Genomic DNA, 25042 nt, shown 5'->3' with positions numbered 1-25042 from the left:
TTTTATTTTATTATTATTTTATATTGATAGTATTATAGCCTAATTAAAGATAAATAAAAATGATTTCACAATTCAATTAGCCTATAATATACTAATGAATGATAGACCAATATATGGGCAAAGACGACATCTAATCATTAATCCATACCTGGGGGAATGAAGAGTGTCCCCTTTATCCCGCGCTCTGCGACTTCAACCCTCTGGACATCAGGAGCCAAATACCAGCGTTCAGCAGTAGCTGATGTGAGGGGTGTGCGATGCTTGAAGCCCTTAGCAAGGTGTCCTTCATGCACAGAAAACACCACTTTAACTGGTGTCTGGACGTTGTTCTTCTTAAATCTGTCAATTCAAATCAGGATACGCTAAATGAGCTTTTACAGCACATTTACACGGGCGAAATCCAGTCATTTCCATAGATTTTCATGTGACTTGGAATTTTGCGTGATGGCGTAAGATTTCCGAGCGCATATTTCGCAACGGGTTTAATTTCGTCGCACAAAATCACAGCGTTGATTCATTACCAGAAAGCTGCTTGGCTTGAAAGTGACTTGAGCACGGTGCGCTTTATACACCGCTTCACTATTAGACAATACACTTCTTTTTTTTTTTCTTTTTTTTTCGCTAATGTGATAATCTATCGTGTAGTGATTAGTGATAGGTTGATGAACGATTCATTCATTTTCAACTAATCTTTAATATGACTCATGAACAGCGAGTTGTCTCAGAGCCGTCTACGGAGAGCCTTGGCACTTCCTATTAGCCCCATTGTATCGATCTTGGTTGCAGTTCCATTAGAATTCCACTGGAGGTGATCGCGGGCGAGTGCAGACTGAATGGGAGTCTATGGGGCTAGACGGCTAAATGTGTCTCTTTCACCCGATTGCCGTTGAGAAATCTCAGATTTTATTGTAGGTTTTGCAAGTTCAACATGGGTTATAGGTCGAAAGTTGAATGAACGAGTACTTATTTCTTTTCGATTTCTTACAGGTTGAGTTGTTGTTGCCCATAACACGCTAGCATTCTGCTAATGACGTCAGCATTCTGACGTCATTGACATTTTAAAAGACTTTTTAAACCAAATAAGTGGCTCTAAAAAATCTAACACCCAGCAATGTGTTTCTTTGCATCTCCTTTCGAATACAACATTCAAATTACTAGACAAAAAATTATATCCTGAGAAAAGTGGATTTTGAGGGTTTTTCGCCATAGACCTCCATTCATTCTGCACTCGCCTGCGAGCGCCCCCGCATGGACAGAGACGTGTTACTGCAGCCAGTCCAGAAACCGGAAGTAAGCAGAGAGTGCCAATTCTCTTCCTATTAGACATTCTCTGGTTGTCTCAGAAAGTGATTTGTTAATTTTGTGTTGACCGCGCATGCGCAACATCCCATAGGTTCTGTACAAGAAACAGACATTACTAATTCACTTCTTGAATCTTCGGGTTCGATTTGTTCATCCTTTTGTCACGTCACGGGCCCATAGGCTAAGGCTATGCAGTCTGTACATTAAACAGAAATGATTAGTTCACCTGAGGCTGAGTTGCGTCCCAAATAATGACACACTAGCCTACACTATGCACTTTTACATATTTATTTTTATGTAGGCTACTTATGCACTATGTACTCATCCGTGGAGTGTATAAATTGTTATTTTTTCATTCACTGTCGGAGTCTGATAGCCCCTCCCCCTCCGCTACATAATTAAAGCTGCGACAGTCGAGTGCATGAAGTGTCCAACATTCAACAACTAGATTTTTCCGTTAATTAACTTTTTCCCCACCATTGGCGGAAATTGACGGGAATTTTCGGCTTTCCATGTTTTCATTGTTACATGGTAGGGGGCGCTATGACATATCTTATGAAAGAGTACTGAATCTCCTGATCAATACAGAGGCAAAGAAGAAGCAGAAATAAGCGATATCATACGTAAGAAGATGCATATGTAAAATAACGCAATCATCAACATTAAACAGCTTGAAAATTATCAAAAATGCTGGCAGTGGCTGGCACCTTTTTTTCAAAAACGGTGGCGGTGAAAGAGTTAAATGCATCATCCGGATATTTAAAGTGTACTTATTCTATGTGGAATTTTAAGTGTGAGCACTACTCGCACTATTTATACTAAAAACAAACATAGAATAGTGCATAAGTACGCAAATTGGGACGCACCTTTAATCTTCGGGTCTGAGTCGTTCGTTCCTTTGTCACGTGACGGCCATATTGGATACAGAAATTAGATAATAATTCCCAAACCTCCTTACAATGCACATAGTTCGTTTATTTTTTTTATTATTTTTTTTTTTTAATACTCTTACAGTTACATGATGCGTTTCTGGTCTCAAATTTCTTATAATTTATACATTTGTGAATTTTTGTTATAATGATTCTATAGTGATAAACGAACGACTCGGACCCGAAGACTCTGGAGGGGAACTGATCATTTCTGTTTCCGGTAAAGACTGCATAGCTTCAGCCTATGGACATGTGACGTGACAAACCATCATACTCGACCCGCTTTGAGCGGGGTTGGATCTCTGGCGTGGGAGGTGTGCGCACTAACAAGGACGCTTGAGGCCTCTTGAGGCCAGGTGAGTAAGGTTTACCTGCAAAGCTCTAACTGGCCTACGTCCGATACACATGGCTCACACAGAAGTCACTTTCAAACCAAACATCTTTCTGTTGGTCAACATGGTGAACCTGTTGAAAAATCTGTGAGGGGAAATCATTTGCCACACATGAAATTCCAAAACACGTCCTCCTATTTTAATGAATGGATTTCTCCAGAGAATTCAATAAATGTAATCTTTATGACACAATTCTCATTTTGTTTTTCCTCAGAAAATAAATTAAATAATAGCATACAGTTTTTGGAACGACATTTGGGGACTAAACAATGACAGAATTTTCATTTTATGGTGAACTGTCCCTTTAAATAATGAGTTCACTCATGCAATAAAAAGGTGGTGCAGTTGTTTATCTCTTTCTCTTTCTCTTTATTTACTTACAGGCGACCTGGTTTACTTTCAGGAACAGGTCTCATACTCCACAGCAGAGCCATGGCTTCAACTCCCTCAAATGTCCCACCAAGACTTTTATCTCTGGAAACTGTGTAATAATAATTCAGTGAATTAAATTTAAAAAATGCGTCAAAAGACACAAACGTGCATTTGTATGCGAGTTTAAAATGAAGTACTGTACCCTTAACGGTCCCTGAAGAGTCACTGGTGTAGTGGCCGAACGCTTCCCAATCGTCTCCATCGTCTGAGTGAATCAGCGCGTGAAGAGTGATTTTGGAATCGGCAGGCAAGTGCTGAACTTCCACCTCAAATTTTTCATCAACCAAGCAAGTTGAAGGATGAACAGAAAGTAAAGGACTTGAATCTGTCTCGGCCATTTTATACCTTTTTTTTTGAAAAAAATAATTATTGAAGCTGGAAGCGCTGAATATGTCTTAACACAAACTGTGAGTCTGTGACAAAGGCTTTTATAAGACGTTTAACCTGGTTATTGTCCTATTGGGTACCAGTCCACACAGATAACTCCATATATGGTTTGTTCTGGAGTTCTTCGATAAACATTAAGCCCATAAAAACGTAAACGGTTATTGAGACTGATGATAAATGCCTTATATAGGCTAGATAGTTTGACCAAAGTGACAGGATATCTATCATAAAAGATTAACTTTAGAACACTGACCTAAGATGTACAATATAATCAGGTCTGTATATATAAAAAAGGGAAATTCATTTATAAGTTGTTCTAGTTTTGTCATGGGGAAATTGTTTATTATTTACTGTTAATTTGAATTTGAATTTGAATTTATTTTATTTGATCAGGGACAATGCACAAACAACATTAGTCTAAAAAAGAAGAGATGTCATGTGCCAGGTTATAGCAAGAAAATGCTAATTTCCACCTGCAGTCCCTGGACAGGTTGATATTACACTTACAAAAATTCATAAAATATATACAGAATAATACATAGAAGCATTACTTCACTCACATCATAAAAACACTATGCACTTAAGAAATCTATCACTCATTTACTCACAGTTTACATCATTCATATCACAGTCATTCAGTGCGTACAGATTTGCTTTGATAATAACCATTGTTTGGTCAGGCGTGTAAAAGTACTATAATTTGTGCATGAAATAATTTCGTTTGGAAGAGTGTTCCAAAGGCTCACTGCTTTATAAGAGAACGATTGTTGACCATATGTGGTTCTACGTCTTGGAACGCTGCACTCTCCTCTGGCTGTCGACCGTGTGGCTCTAGAAATTTTCTCCGAATTTAGTGTGACAAATTTTCTCAAAGGAGGAGCAGCGATATTATGGATAATTTTAAATAGAGCAGAAATTTGATTATATTTAATGAGGTTTTCAAAACTCAATATATTATATTTACTTTGTACTTTACAATGATGGTACTGGCGAGGCTTTTTATCATGAATTTTTATGGCCCTTTTATATAACGATTCAAGTAATTTTAACGATGTTTTACACGCCTGAGACCAACTAGACATGCAATACAGAAGATGTGGGACAATCATAGTATTAAGGTATATATTTGAGGCTTCCGTAGTTAATGAATTTCTGATATGTTTATAGTTCATCAAATTAAATTTCAATCTATTACCAAGTTTTTTTATGTGACTTTTAAAACCAAGGTTCGAATCAAGTATTAGACCTAAATATTTTGTTTCATTTACATTTTTAATTTTTTGTCCATTAACTTGAATTTCTTGAGTTAGTTGTAATTTACGTTTATTTGAAAAAAACATTGAGACCGTTTTATCTACGTTTAAAGTCAGACAGGACGTCTGCAACCATTCTGCAACTTTTTGCATCTCTTTTGATAATTTGTCAGCAACCTCCAGCTCGTTTTCCCCGGAAGTGAAGATCACCGTATCATCAGCGTACATGATTACGTCAACGTCCGAACACACTCTAGGGAGGTCATTTATATAGATGCTAAAAAGCAAGGGTCCCAAAATAGACCCTTGTGGCACTCCCATCGAGGTGGCTCTAAACGCAGATTGGATGTTATTCACTTGTACACACTGATGTCGGTCGCTCAAATAAGATCTTATCCAGTTCTGGGTGTGCTCAGAGAGACTATATTGATTTAATTTACTGTAGAGTATCTGGTGATTGACAGTATCAAAAGCTTTACGCAGATCAAGGAAGACTGCTCCCACCACCCTTCCCTGATCCACATATGCCCTGATAGTTTCCAGGAAATAGCAACAGGCAGAGTCTGTCGAGTATTTCCGTCTGAAACCAAATTGCATTGGATTTAAAAGAGCTTGTGAGTCAAAATGGGTGGTAAGTTGCTCCGCCACCGTCTTCTCGAGCACTTTTGACGCAACTGGGAGGATGCTTATTGGACGATAATTGTTCATGTCATGTTTGTTTCCAGACTTAAATATAGGGGTGACAATCGCCGGTTTTAGGACTGCTGGAAAAATACCCTCACTAATCGATTGATTGATCATTATTGTCAACGGATCAGAGAAGATGTCCTTATATTGTTTCAGAAAAGAAGTATCAAGTCCATAAATATCTTTTGCTTTGCTGCTGTTTAGGTCAGTAATTATTTTTTCAACTTTAGTTTTAGTTATTAAGCTAAGATTAAAATCAGATTCGTCACTGATTATGAGAGGGGGATGAACAATTTGAAAATTGTGAGCCAGTTTTTGGACAATGTTTAAAAAATATTCATTAAAATTCGTTGCTATTGCCAAAGAATCATCAATAACTTTTCCATTAATATTAAGACGAATATTTTCACATTTTGACTTTTCTTTTCCAATCAATTTATCAATAGTTTTCCATATCATTCTACTATTACCTTGTGCATTTCTAATGATTTCAAGAAAAAAACTGGCTTTGGCCTTTCTAAGCTCAGCTGTAACTTTATTTCTTTGACTTGTAAAGGCAAATCGATCCGTTGTTAGTCCTGATTTTATAAATGTTTTTAGCGCCACATCTCGCTTTTTCATCATATCCCAAATAATTTTGTTGAACCATGGCAGATTTCGTTTGGCATGTCGCTCTCTTTGCTTATTTTTTGTATATTTGCTTATGATGTTATTTACAGCAAACATAAGATCACGACAGCCCTGTTCACAAGATTTTCTCTCCAGGATGTCTGCCCACTTTGTTTGTTTTAAATCTTTTTCAACCAGTTGTAAATCTTTCTTTGGAATGAATGCGATACACATTTTACTATTCATTGGATTTTCGTTCTTACACCTTGTTTTTATCAATTTTCTAGCTACTAGGATTAAATTGTGATCAGACATGCCTGTGATTAGATTATAAGTTTTAATTATTCTCTCGGGTTTATTTGTCAGTATTAAATCTATTAAGGTTTGAGAAGATCTTGTTATACGAGTTGGTTTACTTAATAGTTGTGTCATTTGAAAAGATTTTGTTATTTCTTTAAGTTTGTTTCTACATGATTTCTCAAACCAATTTAAATTAAAGTCACCTAAAAGAATGACTTCTTTTCCATCACATTGTTTAAGTAAGTTACCAAGAGACATAAAGAAATCATTAGTAGCTTTAGGAGGTCGATAAATTGCTAATACACAGAAAGTCATTTGAGGAGATAAAGTAATAGTAGTCCCCACACACTCCAAGTTACAATCACTGATGTCCAGTTGTTTACTTTGGATGTGATCTTTTACGTAAATCAGCACACCGCCGCCTTTACCCTTGTTTCTGTCGCGTCTATACAAGGTGTATCCCGACACTTTCACTATAGAAGAGGGGATAGTAGGAGTCAACCAAGTTTCCGTTAAGCAAAGATAGTCAAGATTTGAGTCCGTTAACAAATGTTCAATCTGCTCAGTCTTTGAAACAATGCTGCGGATGTTTAAATGTCCTCCGAAAATGCCCTTCGGCTTTATTTTCGGGTTCCATAGCACGCTCGCGTGATTCACAGTCTGAAACAGTTTCATTTGCTGCTGTTTAAGTAAGGCGGCAGTATTTGCAATTGCTGCTGGCTTAGCGTGGATCACTGATGACGTTAATATTTTTTCGGGAAGGTTAGGCCTACCACCTACAACAAATAAATTAAACTCAAATAATTTACACATTTGTTAACTGAATATTGGCTACGTTCTGTACTGTAGATGTAATATTTATATAAATTGTATTATTATGTTGATTTTTGTGATTTATTGAGATTTTTCTTATTTTTTTCTGCAATTTGTGGTATAATTGGTTAGAATTTTTTTTTACTAGGAATAAAATAACAGGTGTAATCATGAAAGATGGATTGATATTCTGTTCATTGAAACAGTTCAATGCAACTATCACTGCTTTTCTTTCAAATATAGAAAGTATGTTTTACTACAATATTCATAATTTGTACCTTAAAAATGTACACTTATTTTTTATTGATATTTATTTTATTGTTGATTTCTGTGCTACTTTCCACTGATCTTTGTCTATCAGTCAGTAAACAGTTAAAATGTTATCAAAAAACTGTCACAGTTACCGTCACAAAGTCTGTCATTCTCTGTCATTCTCGGAAGATATGACATTTTTATGGAAACTTAAAAAAAACAGACTTAAGCAAATCTTAATTATGACATTAAAAGTCTAAATAATGGCATACTAAGTCACAATTATGAGACTCATGTCAACATGAGATAAAAAAAAATCTAAATGATTACTTTCTGTCATACAATTTTTTGTCATAGTATGTCATAATTTAGAACATGGATGAATCATTCACAATAAGATCATTAAGATGCATTTAGAAAATAGATACCGACTTTCATCCTTCAGACAACTACAGTGAAACCAATTTTATGGTATTCATGGAACATTTTAATAAATGACAAAACAAAACATAACAAGGATTGTCTGAACAGGCAAATGGTAGCTTTTAGTATAATCAATATTTGCCAGGATAATATAACAAACACATATAAACAGTTAACACAGCAGGAATGTACAAACGTGATCAATTGTAGCGTAGGCCCTCAGAGTCTTGAGACTTTTTTTCCCTCAGAAAATAGATATAATTCTAACGTTTTTCTCACAATTGCAAATTTATAACTCGCAATTTTGATTTTTTTTCTCCGAATTGTGAGATATAAACCCACAATTGCGAAGAGAAAAGTCAGAATTGTGAGAGAAAAATTCACAACTGCGAGAGAAAAAAAAGTCTGAATTATATCTATTTTCTATTTTTATAAATGTTCTATTCGAATTATCGATTCTTATTTGAATTTTTTCGTGGCGGAAACCGGCTTCCACAAATACAGTAACTACTCTAAAAAACAGCTGATAGCACCGCATTCAATGTACATATTGACAAATACAACTTAAATATAAGTTAAAGATAAATCACACTATCAAATAGGTAGTTAAAATATTGAATATGTAGTGGTAAATCTGCCTTGGAATGCAGGGAGCCTTGGTTGTGACATCATAATAATGTTTCTTCAGTGAACTGACTCATGGTGCACCTCCAGCGAATATGAGCTCCAGGGCCGCTTGGATGTCTCCGCCCGTGGCCTGCAGGGCTCTCAGGATGAGCTCCTCATCACGGATGCCCATGTCCCGCAGCTGCTGGAGCTGCGACTGCCACTGATTCTACACACAGCATGAAAGAGAGTCACTCCAGAATCAGCAACATCACTTTGTGTGTTCACACTTGTTGTTTGGTTCACTTGGTTTTTTTTTATCCGGACCAAAACAGAAAATGATACATGATTCAGTCCTGGTTCGCTCAGCATTCACACTGTGATTTTTAAGACCGAACCTAAAGATACAAAAAAAAAAAAAAAAAGGCTTTTATGATGTTTTTTTGTTTTTTTTACTTGCCAAACATCCAAACCAATGCTGAATGCTGCGATAAATGCTCTTGTTGTATGTGCGTACATATGATGGTATTTTGACCAGCTGTGAACTTGTGAAGAGCTTATAAAATGTGTAAAGGAGTAAAAACATTGTTGCAGATGGCAGCTTTCACACTTATTCAAATGAACCGCACTAACAGAGCAATCGCACCAGAGATCATTTTAATCAAACCAAACCTGACAAGTGTGAACACAATCTAAATCTTTCAAAAAGATTCAATCATATTGTGTTCGGACCTTAATGCATAGAAGATGTGTGCAAAACAAGCTGTGCTGGCAGTCTTTGGAAGCAGTTTTGGGGGTAACGATAGTAATAATCAGATGACTTTTTTCAAGTAACTAGTAAAGTAATGTATTCATTTTAAATGTACAACAAAATATCAGAGTTACTTTTTTAAATAAGTAACACAAGTTACTTTGTATTCTCATGTATTGACTGACAGCCCTTCTGTCCCCATGTTGTGAGAAATCAACGATCTCAATGCAGAGGCATTGTGTGTGAACTTGATGTTATTGTAGTTTTAGACTTAATGTGAGCAGGCATTTACTCATCTCACTTGCACAAAAACAGATTCAGGCTTCCTCAAATTTGATAAAAAACTGAAAAATGCAAACTAAGAATATTACACAAACCTGCAATGAATAAAAATGCTAAATAACACAAATACACTTTATATATGTAATCTCACTTTATTAACCAATGTCTTTGCTGCTGACCTTTGATGATCAATTTCAACCATACAAAAAAGCAAAAATGACTTTAGTTAAACATCACATTTGTGTTTCATTTTGTTGTTTTTATTGCTGAAGAGGCTGTGTTCGAAACCGCATGCTTCCAGACACCCCAACCTGCAAAAAGTCATTTCAGGGAGGTATCCCGAAGAGATTTTAACTAATTTGCGGGCATCAGGGAGCTGCTATCAATATGCGGGAGACTCCCGGAACTTCCGGGAGACTTGGGATGTCTGTACTTCCCTAGTATATAGTAAGCAAAAAGCAGTAGGCGAACGAATAGTATGTCCGAATTCTCAGTATTCATAAAACAGTAGGCGAGTATTACCGAGATTCGGGGACTAATGTTGCGTCCGAATAAGCCTATTTACCTACTATATAGTAGGAGAAAACAGTACGTGAAAAGAGTAGTATGTCCGAAACCTCAGTATTCATAAAACAGTAGGCAATAAATCCCCGGATGGCCCAGATTCTGAAACGCTCATCGATGGATACTTTTTTATCCCAGCCTTCCCAGGAGGCCACGGGAGAGGATACATCATAATCGAACATCGCAGAGATCAGCGAAGCGGGTGATTTCAAATGTGAGTAAACACGGTGCCTTGTGTTAAAATAGCATTTGTTGAACTACTGTAGAGTAAACCGTTGAAGTGTTGAAGGTGTAAAGATGCTAGATAGTATAGTTGTGATTTTGCGGTAAAAACACATTTTATTGTGTATAGCTAACAGGGGAGTCCAGTAAGGACACGTACATCTCCAAAGTAGATTTATATAAACAATAAACATCTTAAAGACACTTACTAAATGTCTATTTAACATTTTACAGGAAAGGCAGGCAGACTGGAGTGAGCACTGAGGATGAAGAGCACAGAAATGGGATCTTCGCAGAGAGACCAATCTACTTCGAGAGAAACTAAACGAGCCAATGCACATTGGCATGCGATAATTGCGCCAGCTGCTTCTATCACGCAGCACGGGTATATAATGAGCAGAAGGTGCAATGCATCTTTGGTTTTTGCTAAGAAGCCGAGCCAGGGACCCGGCCATCTGCAGCGATGGTACAACAACATGGCGACGGGATGAACGTCTCCGTTCCCTCTTTCAGGGAACGTGGGTTACCATACGTAACTGAGATGTTCATGTCGGTCACTCCAACGGTCGTCGGCCTCACTTCTCTCCCTTTATTAGGGGCAGAAGCTTATGCAGGGCAGAGTCCAGGGGCAGGGACAGAGGGGCAGGGGCAGAGTCCTGACCACTGATGTTCCGCAAGACAGTGAGAACATTGGATAACACTGGGAAAGCATGCCCTTCCTAAGGGAAGGAGAACGCTGCAGAGCCACGACCTGCCCGGAGGGAGGTAACATGTGGAAAATACACATATGGACTAGCCAAGCAGGGGAGTGCAACATATGGAAGTCTCTGGGGTCGCTCCAGCCTAATCCTAGGGGGGAAGCGTACCGGCAGAGACGACAGAGCGGGCTCTGCCAAGGGAAAGACACTGACTAGCCGACAGAACAAATTCAAGCAGTTCAACACCAACTGGACACGCTCCTCAATGAGGTGCACTGTCTGGTTGACCGAGTCCAGCTCCATACCGAGATGAGAGATCCTCTGCGCACGGGAGAGTTTGCTCCCCAACAGGCTGAAGTGACGGAGCACCATGTCCCTGTCTTCGCACAACTGCTCTCGCGAGTGGGCCAGAGTGAGCCAGTCGTCGAGATAGTTGAGGATGCTGTGGAAGAAATGTAATATGTTCTATATGTTTGCATTTTCTTATATTTATAGAATCTTAGAAATATGATGATAATCAGATTAATGTAGTGTCGATACATACCCTTATGAATATACGTATGTGTATGACATTGTATACGTGACTTGACAAAAAGTAATGTGTGACTACGAGTGTTGACCGAGACAGAAGGGCTCCACTCAAGGGTAGCATATGATAAACAATGTATTAGTTTTGGCTGAGAGATATCTTCATGTAGCCTCAGGAAAACAACCTTGGGGGAAGAACAACTATAAAGAATGAAGAAAGCCCCCACTCGTGGTCACACTCTGCAGGCACGTTGTAATGACTGTATGACTGCTGACCTTTCCTTGCAAGGGAATAAATAATCTTTAAAGACAATTGATCCATGTTTGTCTCTTATTCAGTAAGTAGAAAATTGTTTGCCATTACAATGCGAACCCCGTGTTCCCTGAGTGGAACAATGGCTGCCTCCGCGACTTTCGTAAAGACGCGAGGTTACCGGGCCAGCCCGAAGGGTAGGACTTTGTACTGATACACCCGACCCTCGAAAGCAAAGTGCAGAAAGGGCCTGTGTCGAGGAAGAATCGAGACGTGAAAGTAAGCGTCCTTCAGGTCGATCGCTGCAAAAATGCATTTCTGCGTGATTATTTTGAATGGGAGCTTGTGCAGGGCCCTATTCAAAACTTGCAGGTCCAAGATTGGCCATAACCCACCACCTTTCTTGGGTACAATGAAGTAAAGGCTGTAGAACCCTGCCTTCAAATCGTCAGGAGGGATCGGCTCGATCATGTTCTTCGCCAGTAGGACTTCGAACTCTGCCCGTAATACAGGAGCACCACTGGTCATCACTGTGGTGAACCGGATGCCCCTGAACTTGGGAAGGTGCCGGGCGAACTGAATCGCATAGCCGAGTCTGATGGTGCGGATGAACCAGCAGGACGGTCTGGGGAGCACTAGCCAGGCTCCGAGAGACCGTACCAGCTGGACCAACGGAACCACAGACGTACCCGCGGAGGGGCAGTGAGGTGGAGGACAGGGACCCGACCCGAGAGGCACTGGGGCGGCTCGGAGTGGGGTCTGGGTGTGCGGTGCAACACTCACCTGGCTCCACGGGTGGACAGAGGATGCATGGGAAGGCTTGACTGCGTTCTCCAACCGCATGCTGCTGTCCACTGGCGATTGCAAAAGGGGATGAAAGTGGCAAGGTTTTGTAACGGCGCACACTGTCACCCTCTCCTTCTTGAGAGATGTTAGAAAATGCTCTTTTATTGAAGGAGCAAAGGAACAAAAAGGAACAAAAAGAAAGGAAAACAAAGGATTCTCCACCCGGCCCTCCTCCGGGAGAAGGAGATGTGTGGACAGTTTCCTCCATCTCTGGGTAGCCCGTCTCAGGGTCACTTGCTCTTCCTTTTCTCGGCGGATGTAGCAGGAGCCTGGACGGGCTGGGCGGTCCTCTTGCTGCCGGCCCGCTACTGCCTGGGTGGAGGCCGCTGCTAAAGCTGAGAAGGGGTGGCAGCAGGAGGGCGCTCTCGGCGACAAGCAAATGGAGGAGCTGCGACAGGGGCAGGATGTGGATAGGGTAGGGGAGTTAAGGAACCGATTTTTGTCGGCCTCCCGCATATCTGCCAGGTTCAGCCAGAGATGGCGTTCCTGGACCACCATGTTGGACATCGCTTGACCCAGGGAGCACGCAGTGACTTTCGTCGGTCTTAAGGCAAAGTCCGTCGCTGTGCGCAGTTCCTGCATATGACCTGGGTCGAGACCACCCTCGTGCATTTCCATGAGCGCCTTGGCCTGGTAGACCTGCAGGAGTGCCATGGCGTGCAGGGCAGAAGCAGCTTCTCCACAAGCTCTGTAAGCCTTGCCTGTGAGAGCAGACGAGAACTTGCAGGCTCGGGAGGGGAGACGCGGATTACTCCGCCAAGTGTTGGCGGTCTTAGGACACAGCTGCATCGCAACCGACCACTCCACTGGTGGGATGTCCACGTACCCCTTTGCTGCTCCTCCGTCAAGGGTGGTGAGGGGGGTACCAGCCATTTAGAGGTGCCATCCACGACCTAGTCACCTCATCATGCACTTCCGGGAAAAAGTGGGGCTGAGAACCAGCAAGGGGCCGCCCCAAGAAACCAATCATCCAGCCGCGAGGGTTCGGGACGGGGACACCGTGGAGGGTTCCACTCGAGCATAGCATAGCAGCCATTTCCGGGTCTGCCTCGGGCAAAGTTACACCGATCGTTCCCGCAGTGAAAACATGACACATCTGTAAGCCCGTCTACATCGGCCCAATGGCGGTTTCCGACAGAATGGGTGAAGGCCTCTGCGCATTACTGTCTTTCCCCGTGGCAAAGTAATTTAATTCCATTTAAGCTTTTATCTGACTCCATTTTATCACAACCTCAAATTTAGGTTAGATTGCCCAATTGGTTATTGGTTAATTATATAATAGTTTAGCAATACATTTGATTATTCTATTTAACTCTTTACTTTATATGTTACTCGTTCATTAGGAATCTATGTCGCTCAAAGAGTCTCGCGCAGGCCGTTCTTTTACATGGATCTCATGATCACAAACTCACCAGTCTGATAGATAACCAGAGATTATGGCTAAAGCAATTCAACAATGCCACATACACGCTTGCTATTGTTAAAAAGTACCCATGTAGCCCCCTACAGTCGCACATATAACAACTTAGTTAAAGCCCAAACATTAACCAGAGGTTATGGTTAGTACATTAAGATAATGCCGCTTCAACGCTTGCTATTACCTTAATAGTATTTTTATCTAGCCCCCTATTTGCGACTGCATAACAACTTAGTTAAAATCAAGCAGTTAGTCAGGAATCTAGAATCCCACTAGATGTGCCTCACGCTCCATCTAAACTGGGATCTAGTATGTTCTTAACCTTGGACGCAGATTTGCAGAAATATAAGACTTCACTTAATCTACTTGAGAATATTATTTTCTAATTAAATCTAGTAATTCAGAATAAAATCAAATGTAACAATTTATTATGTCAGGTAAATGTATCATGCCAATTTCATAATCAGTTCAAAGATAATCAATACAATAACATCAAATGCTCAGAGATAAAGAGTAAAAGATGTAGGTTAAACCCAACATTTTGAAAAATACATAATGCTGAAGTCTATGAGATCCTTCAACATTATGGGCTGATCTGAGTCGCCTTGAGCCTCGTTGCATTTCTTTATATAGACACTTCTTTCACATGAAAACATTTGCTAACAATGGGAATTTGCATTCAGAGTTTACACCTTTTGGGAGCAGAATGCCATTTGCCTGGAAGACTCACCCTCCTCTGTGTGCAAGTTATCTCTAAACTCTAAGGAACTTTATTACCTTTTGGTTTACTTCTTTGGGAATGAGACATTTGTGAGACATTTGTTTAATGACCACAGAGAGTCCACATTTTTAATGACCGCACAGATTGGTCTCTCTGCGAAGATCCCATTTCTGTTGGAGTGACCGACATGAAAGGGAACTATTCTTTTAGCGCTCATTAAGATCTTATTGAAATTAAGAACCTAATCAGTGAGTATGCGGTTTCGAATGCAGCCAGAGTGTTGAACTTTCTTCTCCTGTGTCTTATTCTTCTGCGTTTCAGAATGGCAGCACAGCTGAAAGGTTTGTTTGAGCAGCGCCCTCTACTGTACAGGTGTGAATTTGCTTTTCCTTCAGCCTGAGGCTTATTCAGTTCACTTTTGGTGTGAAAGGGCCTTAGCATTTGCCAAAAATAGAACTTTTGTAAAACAAGCAGGCCCAGACCAGGTAAGAAAAAAATAACGCAACAGTAACATAGCGCATTACTTTCCATAAAACGCAATTAGTTACTTTTTTAGGGAGTAACACCATATTGTAACGCATTACTTTTAAAAGTAACTTCCCCCAACACTGTTTGAACATCTTTATTTTAGATGTTTGAAATGCTGTAATAATGATGCTGGTCTAAATTGGCACTGGATCTCTGGTGGTTACTCACATGTAAGCTGGACATGCTGGAGACCTGCAGAGCCTGCTGCAGTGCCTGGTTAAACAGGTCGTTTGTTATAGGAGTGCCTGCAGGAATAGGGGACACTCCTGAAGAGGGACCCTGTCACAGACAAATATATGTTTGTTCTTTTATTAATGTGTGCAAATCTCAAACATATGGAAACATGTTTAAAATAAAATATATAAATTAAAAATTCAATTCTGTCTTTTTCCACTTGCAATTCGGACTTGCTATTATAAGTTTCTATCCCACATTTCTGATGCAATTGTGAGTTATAAAGTCTGAATTGCAAGGTATAAACTCACAATTACTCGAAACCTTTTTATTTTTTATCATTCTGTGGCAGAAATAAGCTTTTATACAAACAAAACACAAACACAACAAACTTCAATTAAAATTCCAACAATTATCCATTAGTTTTTATATATATATACACTCACCTAAAGGATTATTAGGAACACCTGTTCAATTTCTCATTAATGCAATTATCTAATCAACCAATCACATGGCAGTTGCTTCAATGCATTTAGGGGTGTGGTCCTGGTCAAGACAATCTCCTGAACTCCAAACTGAATGTCAGAATGGGAAAGAAAGGTGATTTAAGCAATTTTGAGCGTGGCATGGTGTTGGTGCCAGATGGGCCGTTCTGAGTATTTCACAATCTGCTCAGTTACTGGGATTTTCACGCACAACCATTTCTAGGGTTTACAAAGAATGGTGTGAAAAGGGAAAAACATCCAGTATGCGGCAGTCCTGTGGGCGAAAATGCCTTGTTGATGCTAGAGGTCAGAGGAGAATGGGCCGACTGATTCAAGCTGATAGAAGAGCAACTTTGACTGAAATAACCACTTGTTACAACCGAGGTATGCAGCAAAGCATTTGTGAAGCCACAACACACACAACCTTGAGGCGGATGGGCTACAACAGCAGAAGACCCCACCGGGTACCACTCATCTCCACTACAAATAGGAAAAAGAGGCTACAATTTGCACGAGCTCACCAAAATTGGACAGTTGAAGACTGGAAAAATGTTGCCTGGTCTGATGAGTCTCGATTTTTGTTGAGACATTCAGATGGTAGAGTCAGAATTTGGCGTAAACAGAATGAGAACATGGATCCATCATGCCTTGTTACCACTGTGCAGGCTGGTGGTGGTGGTGTAATGGTGTGGGAGATGTTTTCTTGGCACACTTTAGGCCCCTTAGTGCCAATTGGGCATTGTTTAAATGCCACGGCCTACCTGAGCATTGTTTCTGACCATGTCCATCCCTTTATGACCACCATGTACCCATCCTCTGATGGCTACTTCCAGCAGGATAATGCACCATGTCACAAAGCTCAAATCATTTCAAATTGGTTTCTTGAACATGACAATGAGTTCACTGTACTAAAATGGCCCCCACAGTCACCAGATCTCAACCCAATAGAGCATCTTTGGGATGTGGTGGAACGGGAGCTTCGTGCCCTGGATGTGCATCCCACAAATCTCCATCAACTGCAAGATGCTATCCTATCAATATGGGCCAACATTTCTAAAGAATGCTTTCAGCACCTTGTTGAATCAATGCCACGTAGAATTAAGGCAGTTCTGAAGGCGAAAGGGGGTCAAACACAGTATTAGTATGGTGTTCCTAATAATCCTTTAGGTGAGTGTATATATATATATATATATATATATATATATATATTTAATTTCTATACCACTTTGTCTAAATAAATTAAAAATAAAACTTCTAAAAAACTACAAGAGAATTTGTGCATCACAAAAATAAAACAGTAAAAAAAAAAAATGTATTTTTTGATCTGCTAAAGATTACATTTAACATTACATGTGTTATTAAATGAATGTTTTTAAGATGAACAGAAATGAATAATTTTATTCAGCAAGGATGTAAAAGTAAGTAACAGTAAATAAATGTATAATAGTACAAAAGATTTCTAGTACAAATAAAAGCTGTTCTTATAATATGAAGCAGCATATTATTGTTTTCAACAATGATAATAATAGTAAATGTTTATTGAGCAGCAAATCATCATATTATAATGATTTCTGAAGGATCATGTGACACTGAAGACTGGAGTAATGATGCTGAAAATTCAGCTTTGTCATCACAGGAATAAATTACATTTTAAAACACATTCAAATAGAAAACTCTATTTTAAATTGTAATAATATTTACAATATTTCTGTTAATGCTGTATTTTCGATCAAACAAAAGCAGCCTTGGTGAGCAGAAGAGACTTCTTTAAAAAACATAAAAAAATCTTACTAACCTCAAATGTATACTTATATACTTATGTATATATACTTATAAACCCTATAATGGTATGTATAGTCTATTGAAGTGCACTGTACCTGGTTTCCAGTAGTTGGTGTAACAGCACTGCTCTCGGGGGTGCTGGCGAGGGCTAAAGCTGTGGCCAGCTCACTTTGAGTGATTGGTCTGGGGCCGACAGCTCCATTGTAACCGAGAGTAGCTGGCCTCATGCCGGCAAAACCACTCGCAAGAGTGGACAGCCCACCACGATTCACCTACAGATGATAAAGCAGGCTTAGGATCCAATATCGCAAATGCACATACTCTTAATGAAGAACAGTAAATCATAACAAACCGACTGGAAATCTTCCTCATCATCAGACATGCCTTCAAAGAGGAAACCTCCTGTAGATTAAAAAAAAGGTCCAAGCATTAAATCTGCTTTGGATCGCCAAAATGACCTGTCACATTATGTTAATGGTGGGCAATTTTTCACTTAAATTGTGTTTAAATGGACACCCACCTGGCATGTCACTGTAAGAGCTAGAAGACACATTTCTGGAGGAGCTGGCGCTCTGCTGGGGCGGCACGCTGCCAGCCACCGAGTGCAACACCAGGATGATGGCATTTACCAGTGCCGGGTGGGAATTGGCCAAACTGGTGGGACAGTTAAGATGGTGGTATAACTTTCTTTAACCCAAAGTGCAGCATATGATTCAAATGTCACATTTTTTATAGCAGTTAAACCACATGTTCAACATGAAGTCAACACAATATGGCATTTACAACCCCATAAGCCAAAAAGGAAAGATTAAATATTATAAAGACATTTTGATGAAGTATTATAAAGACATCACTGCCAGTCAAAAAAGTTTACAAACTTGCCTGCTTATGCTTAAATGCTTGAAATCTGTTTCATATACAAATATAAATTCCACCTAAATTAATTTATTTTTAAAAATGACAGTTTTATAATAATTATATTATATTTTAAGTTAATTATTATTATATTATCAATTAATAATAACATTATTGATTTATTATTGTTGTTGTTTTTATTATTATCATTATTATTTACAATATAATAAATTGCATATAACAGTATTGATTTATTATTATTATTAATATGGCGGATGCTGCTGCTTATAATAATAATTATATTAATAATGTTTTATAATAATAATTATTATTATTTATAAAATAATAACATGATTAATGATGATATTATTGATTGATTATTTATATTATTTTTATATGAATAACATTGTTGATTTATATTAATATTATAATTATTATTAAGAGTAATAACAATTGTTGTATTAATATTGATTAGTTAATTAATAAAAACTGTTTTTAATATTAATTATATTGTTATTATTTAAAATATTATAATAATAATAACAATTACTATTATTAATTATTATAAATATTATAATTATAAATATTATTCATTATAATATGTATTACTATAAATATAATAAATAATTAAAGTATAATAAAGCATCATTTATATAATTATAATAAATATGATTAAACAAATAATAAATATTATTATTAATAATTATTGTTATTACCATTATTATTATTATTTGTATTATTATTATTATAAACAATAATAACATAAAAGTATGTATTTATTATTATTGTATTATTATCAATACTACTAATAATAATAATAATAATAATAAATAATAATAACAATAATTATTCTATTTATACTGAATAGTTAATAATAACAATTGATTTATTATTATTTGTGTTGTTGTTTTATTATTATCACCATTATTATTATTATCATCATCATCATCATTATTAATTACATTTAATATTATTGATTTACTTTTTTCTTATTATTAATATTTATACTACTACTATTAATAATAATAATCATTTATTAGTATTTTTATGGATGAGTTGGGGCAGTTCGTAAAGAAAAAGCAGCGATTTAATTTTTACTGTAATGAGGCTCACTCACGTGTCAAGCATGCTTGGGTCAGTGAACTGTATGAAGAGGTCTTTGTCTTGAAGAACCCCTGAAAATGTAGTCAATAAACACAAGTACTGTAAGTCTTCAACGCGCCTCACATCACAAATCATTTCTGCTTCTGACCGTACCCAGAGCCACAGGATCGCTGCTCAGCCCAGGAGTTGCCACAATGATCTGGTCGAGGGATTCCTTGTTGTTTAGCATCTTAAACACCTGAAATGGGTGAAGAACTGCGTGAAAAAGTACCCAAGCATCCAGAACCAGTAACAAACACTCATAGCCATTACTAAATCGGTATGCCACTCACTACCGTCTATTCAACCTACCGAATCTCTGTATGCAGTGCTGGTGTGAAGAGCTGCTTGCAGGACTCGAAATTCCCTCGCAGCTGCAGCCTTGTCCACTGGCTCTATAGAAGAACATAGAGGAATAAATATTGGACCATGTTTATGGAACTTTTATGTTGCTTTTTGTCTTTTCTGGAGCTTGACAGTTTCTGTCTTTACATATTTTCACTTGTATGGAAAAGAACAGCGTGAACATTCTGCCTGACGTCTCCTTTCGTGTTCAACAGAAGAACAAATAACTGCATCGACTCACCGGGATGGATCACAGGTTCTGGCCATGACCTTCTCAGGATGTGCACAGTGGATCCAGACTGAATCCCATAGGACTCCAGAGTCAAGTCATCCTTTAGCTTTCTACCACAGTACACTAATTCTGTCATTGGAGATAATGGGAAAACTGTTTGCAATCTTGTCAAGTTTCATCAACAAGGGTTCATGGCCGGTAACATTTTTATGAATTCTAACAATGCATGAACGTGAACAAACGTGAATGGATAGTTGACAGGCCAGCGCTTCAATGTCACGAAAGTTTAAGCCTTGACAAGAAGACTCAAAATAGAGCTCATTTCGTTACTTGCACGCTGTGTGGAAGGTTTCGTGTGCGAACACATCCGAACCCCTTACACAGATAGTCACGTTTCTGACAGCGTGAGAATACGGCTCTCTTTCACGTCTTCTTGCACTTGAGCAGACGGATTCACACAAAATTATGTAAAAAAATAGCAAGTATCTTAGTAAACATAGTTGGTTATGTCTTAAGTGAACATAAACAGTTGAGAAAGTGCACGCATGTGTAACATTATCAGTATATTAGATTGTGCATTCGCTCTTAAAGTGACAGTAGCCTAATATTCCTGCTGTTGTCTGTTTTTAATGTTAATCAAACAACAAAAGATAAAGAAAAAAAATCACTCACTGCTCTTGGTTGAATAAACTTTTGTAACTTTAATAAGGATGTTTAATTTATACAGTGAAGACTATGCAGTGTTATTTTACATTTGATTACTTTAGTAAATCTCTGTACCTGAAAAATACTTTTAGTATTCGACCTGAAAACCCTGAAATGCACTGTTTATTTCATTTGTATCTTTGTTATATTGTATTTAGTTGTGCTTTTTGCTTGTAGTAAAAAAAAAAAAATTAATTAGTAAATTTTCTGAGGTCAACGGCCATTGACAGGTGTGGTTGTATTGTATTGTATACTACAGAAACTTTTTAAGCTAATGACAAATTTCCAACCTGTTATGGACAAATACATATAATTCTCTAATAGACTTTGAATACAAACCTAAAGATAATGTGTCCCTTATTTGATGTTATATATGTTATTGATAATATGTGTAATTTCACATAGTTTGTCTTAATAAGAAAGTGATTGTGTGATTGTGATTTCTCTGTTAAACCGTAAAATTGCATCCTACAAGTAAGATTTTTTATTTAAAAAAAAAACTATAAAGTAGCCATTCTGAATAGTCATTACATATGACAAGCAAAAAAAAGCTATTATTTAGTGATGAGAAATGTTACTGCTAACAACTGGGATAGACAGTGTGTCATGAATAGGTGACTGGAATAGATACTGGTGACTATTAAGATAGTTACTACTAGTGACTAGGAAACAAATAGGGGACTATAGATCAGTTACCTGCAAAATTGGAATTAATTCAATAATACAACAGTTGGAATATTAACTATTCACTTTACAATAGTTTGTATCTGAACCACATTATTCCAAAGAATTCACTAGCATTATTAGTCAGCGTATATTGGCATAGAATAGTTACTAGTAATTATTATATTAACTATCAGCAAAGCAATATCTAATCAATAGTTATTGAAATTGATTCACTATGGATTAATATAAATAAAAAATCAAATATAATATAAAATAAGCACTACTACTATTTAGTCTACAGGAATACATGCAAAAGGGCTTGCAACGGGCTGACAGCTCAAAATGAAACCCTTATAGTAATAACTTTTAATGGTTTTAATTTGACTTTGAGGTCCACATCAAATTATAACATTATGGGCTCTATTCTTATTAAACATGTAATAATTTGAAATGTAACAGTCTTAATACTGCCATACTGTGCCACCCAATATTATGAATGAGTCTTATGCGTGTATTATAATGTTACCTATGAGCTCAGGATCTGGAATGGCATCTGGGATCTGTGCTGACACCAACTGCTTGAGAGTGGAGACCCGATACCCGCCGGGAGGAACATCTCCAGGTTCAGTCTCTGGAAACTGCAGCACCGACTTGGGAAGAGATGGTTGATCCACCAGCTTTAAACACAGACGCCACTCTGATGACGCCATTGATCTAATACACGTATTGCAGCTGCACGCAGCTGAAGTGCTTTCTTATTTGGCACAGAATCGAATAATGTATCTATCACTCTTATAAACGCAATCTGTCTTTTGCATTGAAATAAATAGAATCATCAGCGATTGTTTTCATCCGTGCAACATGACGTCATGCAGGAAAGATCGTGGTTCTGGGAATCGTAGTTTTCCTAGTGTGTTCACAGACTGTAGGAATATCTTATGAACAGAGGGGGCAGTGTACTTCTGAATCACAGCAGGACAAGTAAAAAAAAACAGCAAAGTGTATCTCTCAGAGAGCCCACGACCAGGGTTATTTATTTTTTAATTTGTTAACCTAAAACCATAAAATGTTTAACTTGAAAAAATATAACATACCCGATACCTGATTTATATATATATATAGTACAGTACTGTGCAAAAGTCTTAGGCATGTTAATACCTATTTTTTACAGTCTATGGTTAATACCCTAACTGAGACAGACTAAATCCAGAAGACCTGCGGGAACGTCTCCAAGATGCTTGAAGAAACCTTCCTGCAAAGCTACAGTAGGCTACTGTGAAAAGTACTGGCACTTGTGTTAAAATGCTGTAAAGTGAGAATGCTTTCAAAAATAAAATCACAAATTGCATTTATTTATGATTTAACTTCTATTAACTAATTCAAATCAATATATGGTGTAACGACCCTTAGCGTTTAAAACGGCTTTTGTCCAGGTACACTTGCGCATAGTTTTTCAGGTATAGCTTTGCAGGAAGGTTTCTTCAAGCATCTTGGAGACGTTCCCGCAGTTCTTCTGGATTTAGTTTGTCTCAGTTGTTTCCTGTTTCTTCATGTAATCACAGACGGACTCGATGATGGTGAGATCAGATCATACCGGCTGTTGTCAGACTCCTTGTGCATACACAAATCTCACTGGATTATTACAATTGATGGCAAAAAGAATGTTTGGAAATGTAAACTGATATTTCCTACTGACACACTACAGCAAAATATATAACTGACTTAAAACCATTTGGGGCGGGGGGGGGGGGGGGGGGGGGGGTATTAACATGCCTAAGACTTTTGCACAGTACAGTAGGCTATATATATATAAACTTATTTTATTTCAGCTATTTGGCAAGGCAACATTTCTCATTTACATTTAGTTAAGCTAGATGTAGTAAAATAACTAAAAACTTTTTCAAAAATAATTAAAATAAATAAAATGAAATGAAAAATACAAACTATATAGACATGTAAAAATAATAAAAATGACAAAAACACACAACAAAATTACTAAAACGTTAAGTAAAATAAAATGAAAAATAAAATAAAAAAATACATTTAAAATAGTAATAAAACAACAATAATAGTATCTCAATGATATAATAGGCCTAACACTGCCCACAACCAGGCTTATTGAAAACAGTAATAAAAAAATAATACTTTCAGTGAAATTATTTTTAAATCCACTTACTTGTAAATACTAATAAAATCAAATATTATTTTTAATAATATCATTTTCCACCATTTTTAGCTGTTGTTGTTTATTTTCTGATTCACTTATACATGATATGAAAGTTGAATGAATACATCATGTTGACTTTAAAGTGCACAAGCAGTTTAAAGAAAATAACATTTAGGCTAGCTGGTCTTTGCACAAACCAGCTTGCCAAAGACGATATACAGGGTACAAATTTAACGTTAGCGGTTAGCATTTCATTTCCCCTTAATGGCGTTTCCCTGTTAACACATGAATCCCAGGTAAATACTGTATGTGATTTAAATTCTGCCATTTTCACTCATTATTACATCTTTAGCATGGGTGTAGTTACGGCATATACCACTAGGGGCAAACCAGACCATGCTAACTAGATAACTAACTTACCCTTGGTAAATTAAGATAATCAATCTGCTAATAATGATAAATGAGCAATTTGGATCACCTAGACATGATATATAACAACTTTCCATCCAAATGATTGGCCTTTCAAAGAGAGTATAGCAATCTTGAATCTATGGTTGTTTGCTTTATATTCACTCATTCCTTTCCACTATGACATGAAATGTTTTGTTTGGATCAGTTCTTTTCATTCCAAGCCCTCATATCCATCAGTTTTCAGTGCTAGTCAGGGTTTTAGTGAGGAAGGACTGTATTTGTGCTGTCACGCAGTTATTCGCTATGACAGATGGTCTCTTGGCTGGATACGCTTCTCAGAGAGCGCCAGTCTTCGCTGAGCTCTTCCACTCAGTGTTGCACGCCTGACAGCGCCTGAGGGAATCAGGACACACCAGTTATGACAGGGATAGAGGAAGAGTCCAGACATTTCACACCCTGCAAAGAGACGCCCCGTTCAGCCAGACCCAGTGGAACATGGCTCAGCTACAAAGGGTACATTGGGCTTGTTTAAAGATCAAGACAAGTCTGAAAGTCTGTGCGGTGTAGATTAGAGTAACAGTGTCAGTTTCCAAACTACCACCATGACCGCTCAGATTTTGGTCATTTTGAAGTGGAAATTGGACGTCCCCTTTGTAGCAGGAGACTAAGAGAAATCCTTAAAAATGTTCCTAAAAACTAACAGGCTAATGGCTACATGTCCTCCGGTGTGGCTATACTCTATTTCAACTCTTTAAAAAATAATTATGTTGGACAAAAAGGAAGAACTCAGGAGGAACTTCCGCATTCTTTTTGAAGCTTGAAAGCTTCAGTTGTCATTCATTATAATTGCAGACCTGTTGTGTTTTATTAGAAAAGAAGGCA

The 25042-nt window shown here is 37.9% G+C and overlaps 2 protein-coding genes across 2 annotated transcripts in view; both read right to left on the bottom strand.

Annotated features, from left to right (window-relative positions):
• acot19 (acyl-CoA thioesterase 19) overlaps positions 1-3393 on the bottom strand; it is a gene marked incomplete at both ends in the record, with an annotated part of 13799 nt that extends 10406 nt beyond the window's left edge. The window contains 3 exons of the mRNA XM_084397661.1: positions 149-339; positions 3005-3104; positions 3198-3393. Coding sequence (XP_084253787.1) covers positions 149-339; positions 3005-3104; positions 3198-3393 — 487 coding nt within the window. The remainder of the gene's footprint in view (positions 1-148; positions 340-3004; positions 3105-3197) is intronic.
• A 4431-nt stretch (positions 3394-7824) lies between these two features.
• On the bottom strand, positions 7825-22496 carry ubl7a (ubiquitin-like 7a (bone marrow stromal cell-derived)). Its single transcript, XM_084397378.1, has 10 exons — positions 22109-22496; positions 20221-20340; positions 19947-20029; positions 19749-19833; positions 19609-19666; positions 18157-18290; positions 17989-18038; positions 17732-17908; positions 15364-15474; positions 7825-8614 (listed from the first exon to the last, which is right to left on the bottom strand). Exons 1-10 carry the CDS (start codon positions 22290-22292, stop codon positions 8477-8479), a joined length of 1140 nt encoding a protein of 379 aa, XP_084253504.1. The 5' UTR covers positions 22293-22496; the 3' UTR covers positions 7825-8476.
• Positions 22497-25042: the final 2546 nt, after the last annotated feature.

The sequence above is a fragment of the Rutilus rutilus genome (genome assembly GCF_951802725.1).
Source record: "Rutilus rutilus genome assembly, chromosome: 23".
Classification (NCBI taxonomy): domain Eukaryota; kingdom Metazoa; phylum Chordata; class Actinopteri; order Cypriniformes; family Leuciscidae; genus Rutilus; species Rutilus rutilus.
Note: the sequence above shows the minus strand (reverse complement) of the source record. Positions and strands in the feature narration are given on the sequence as shown.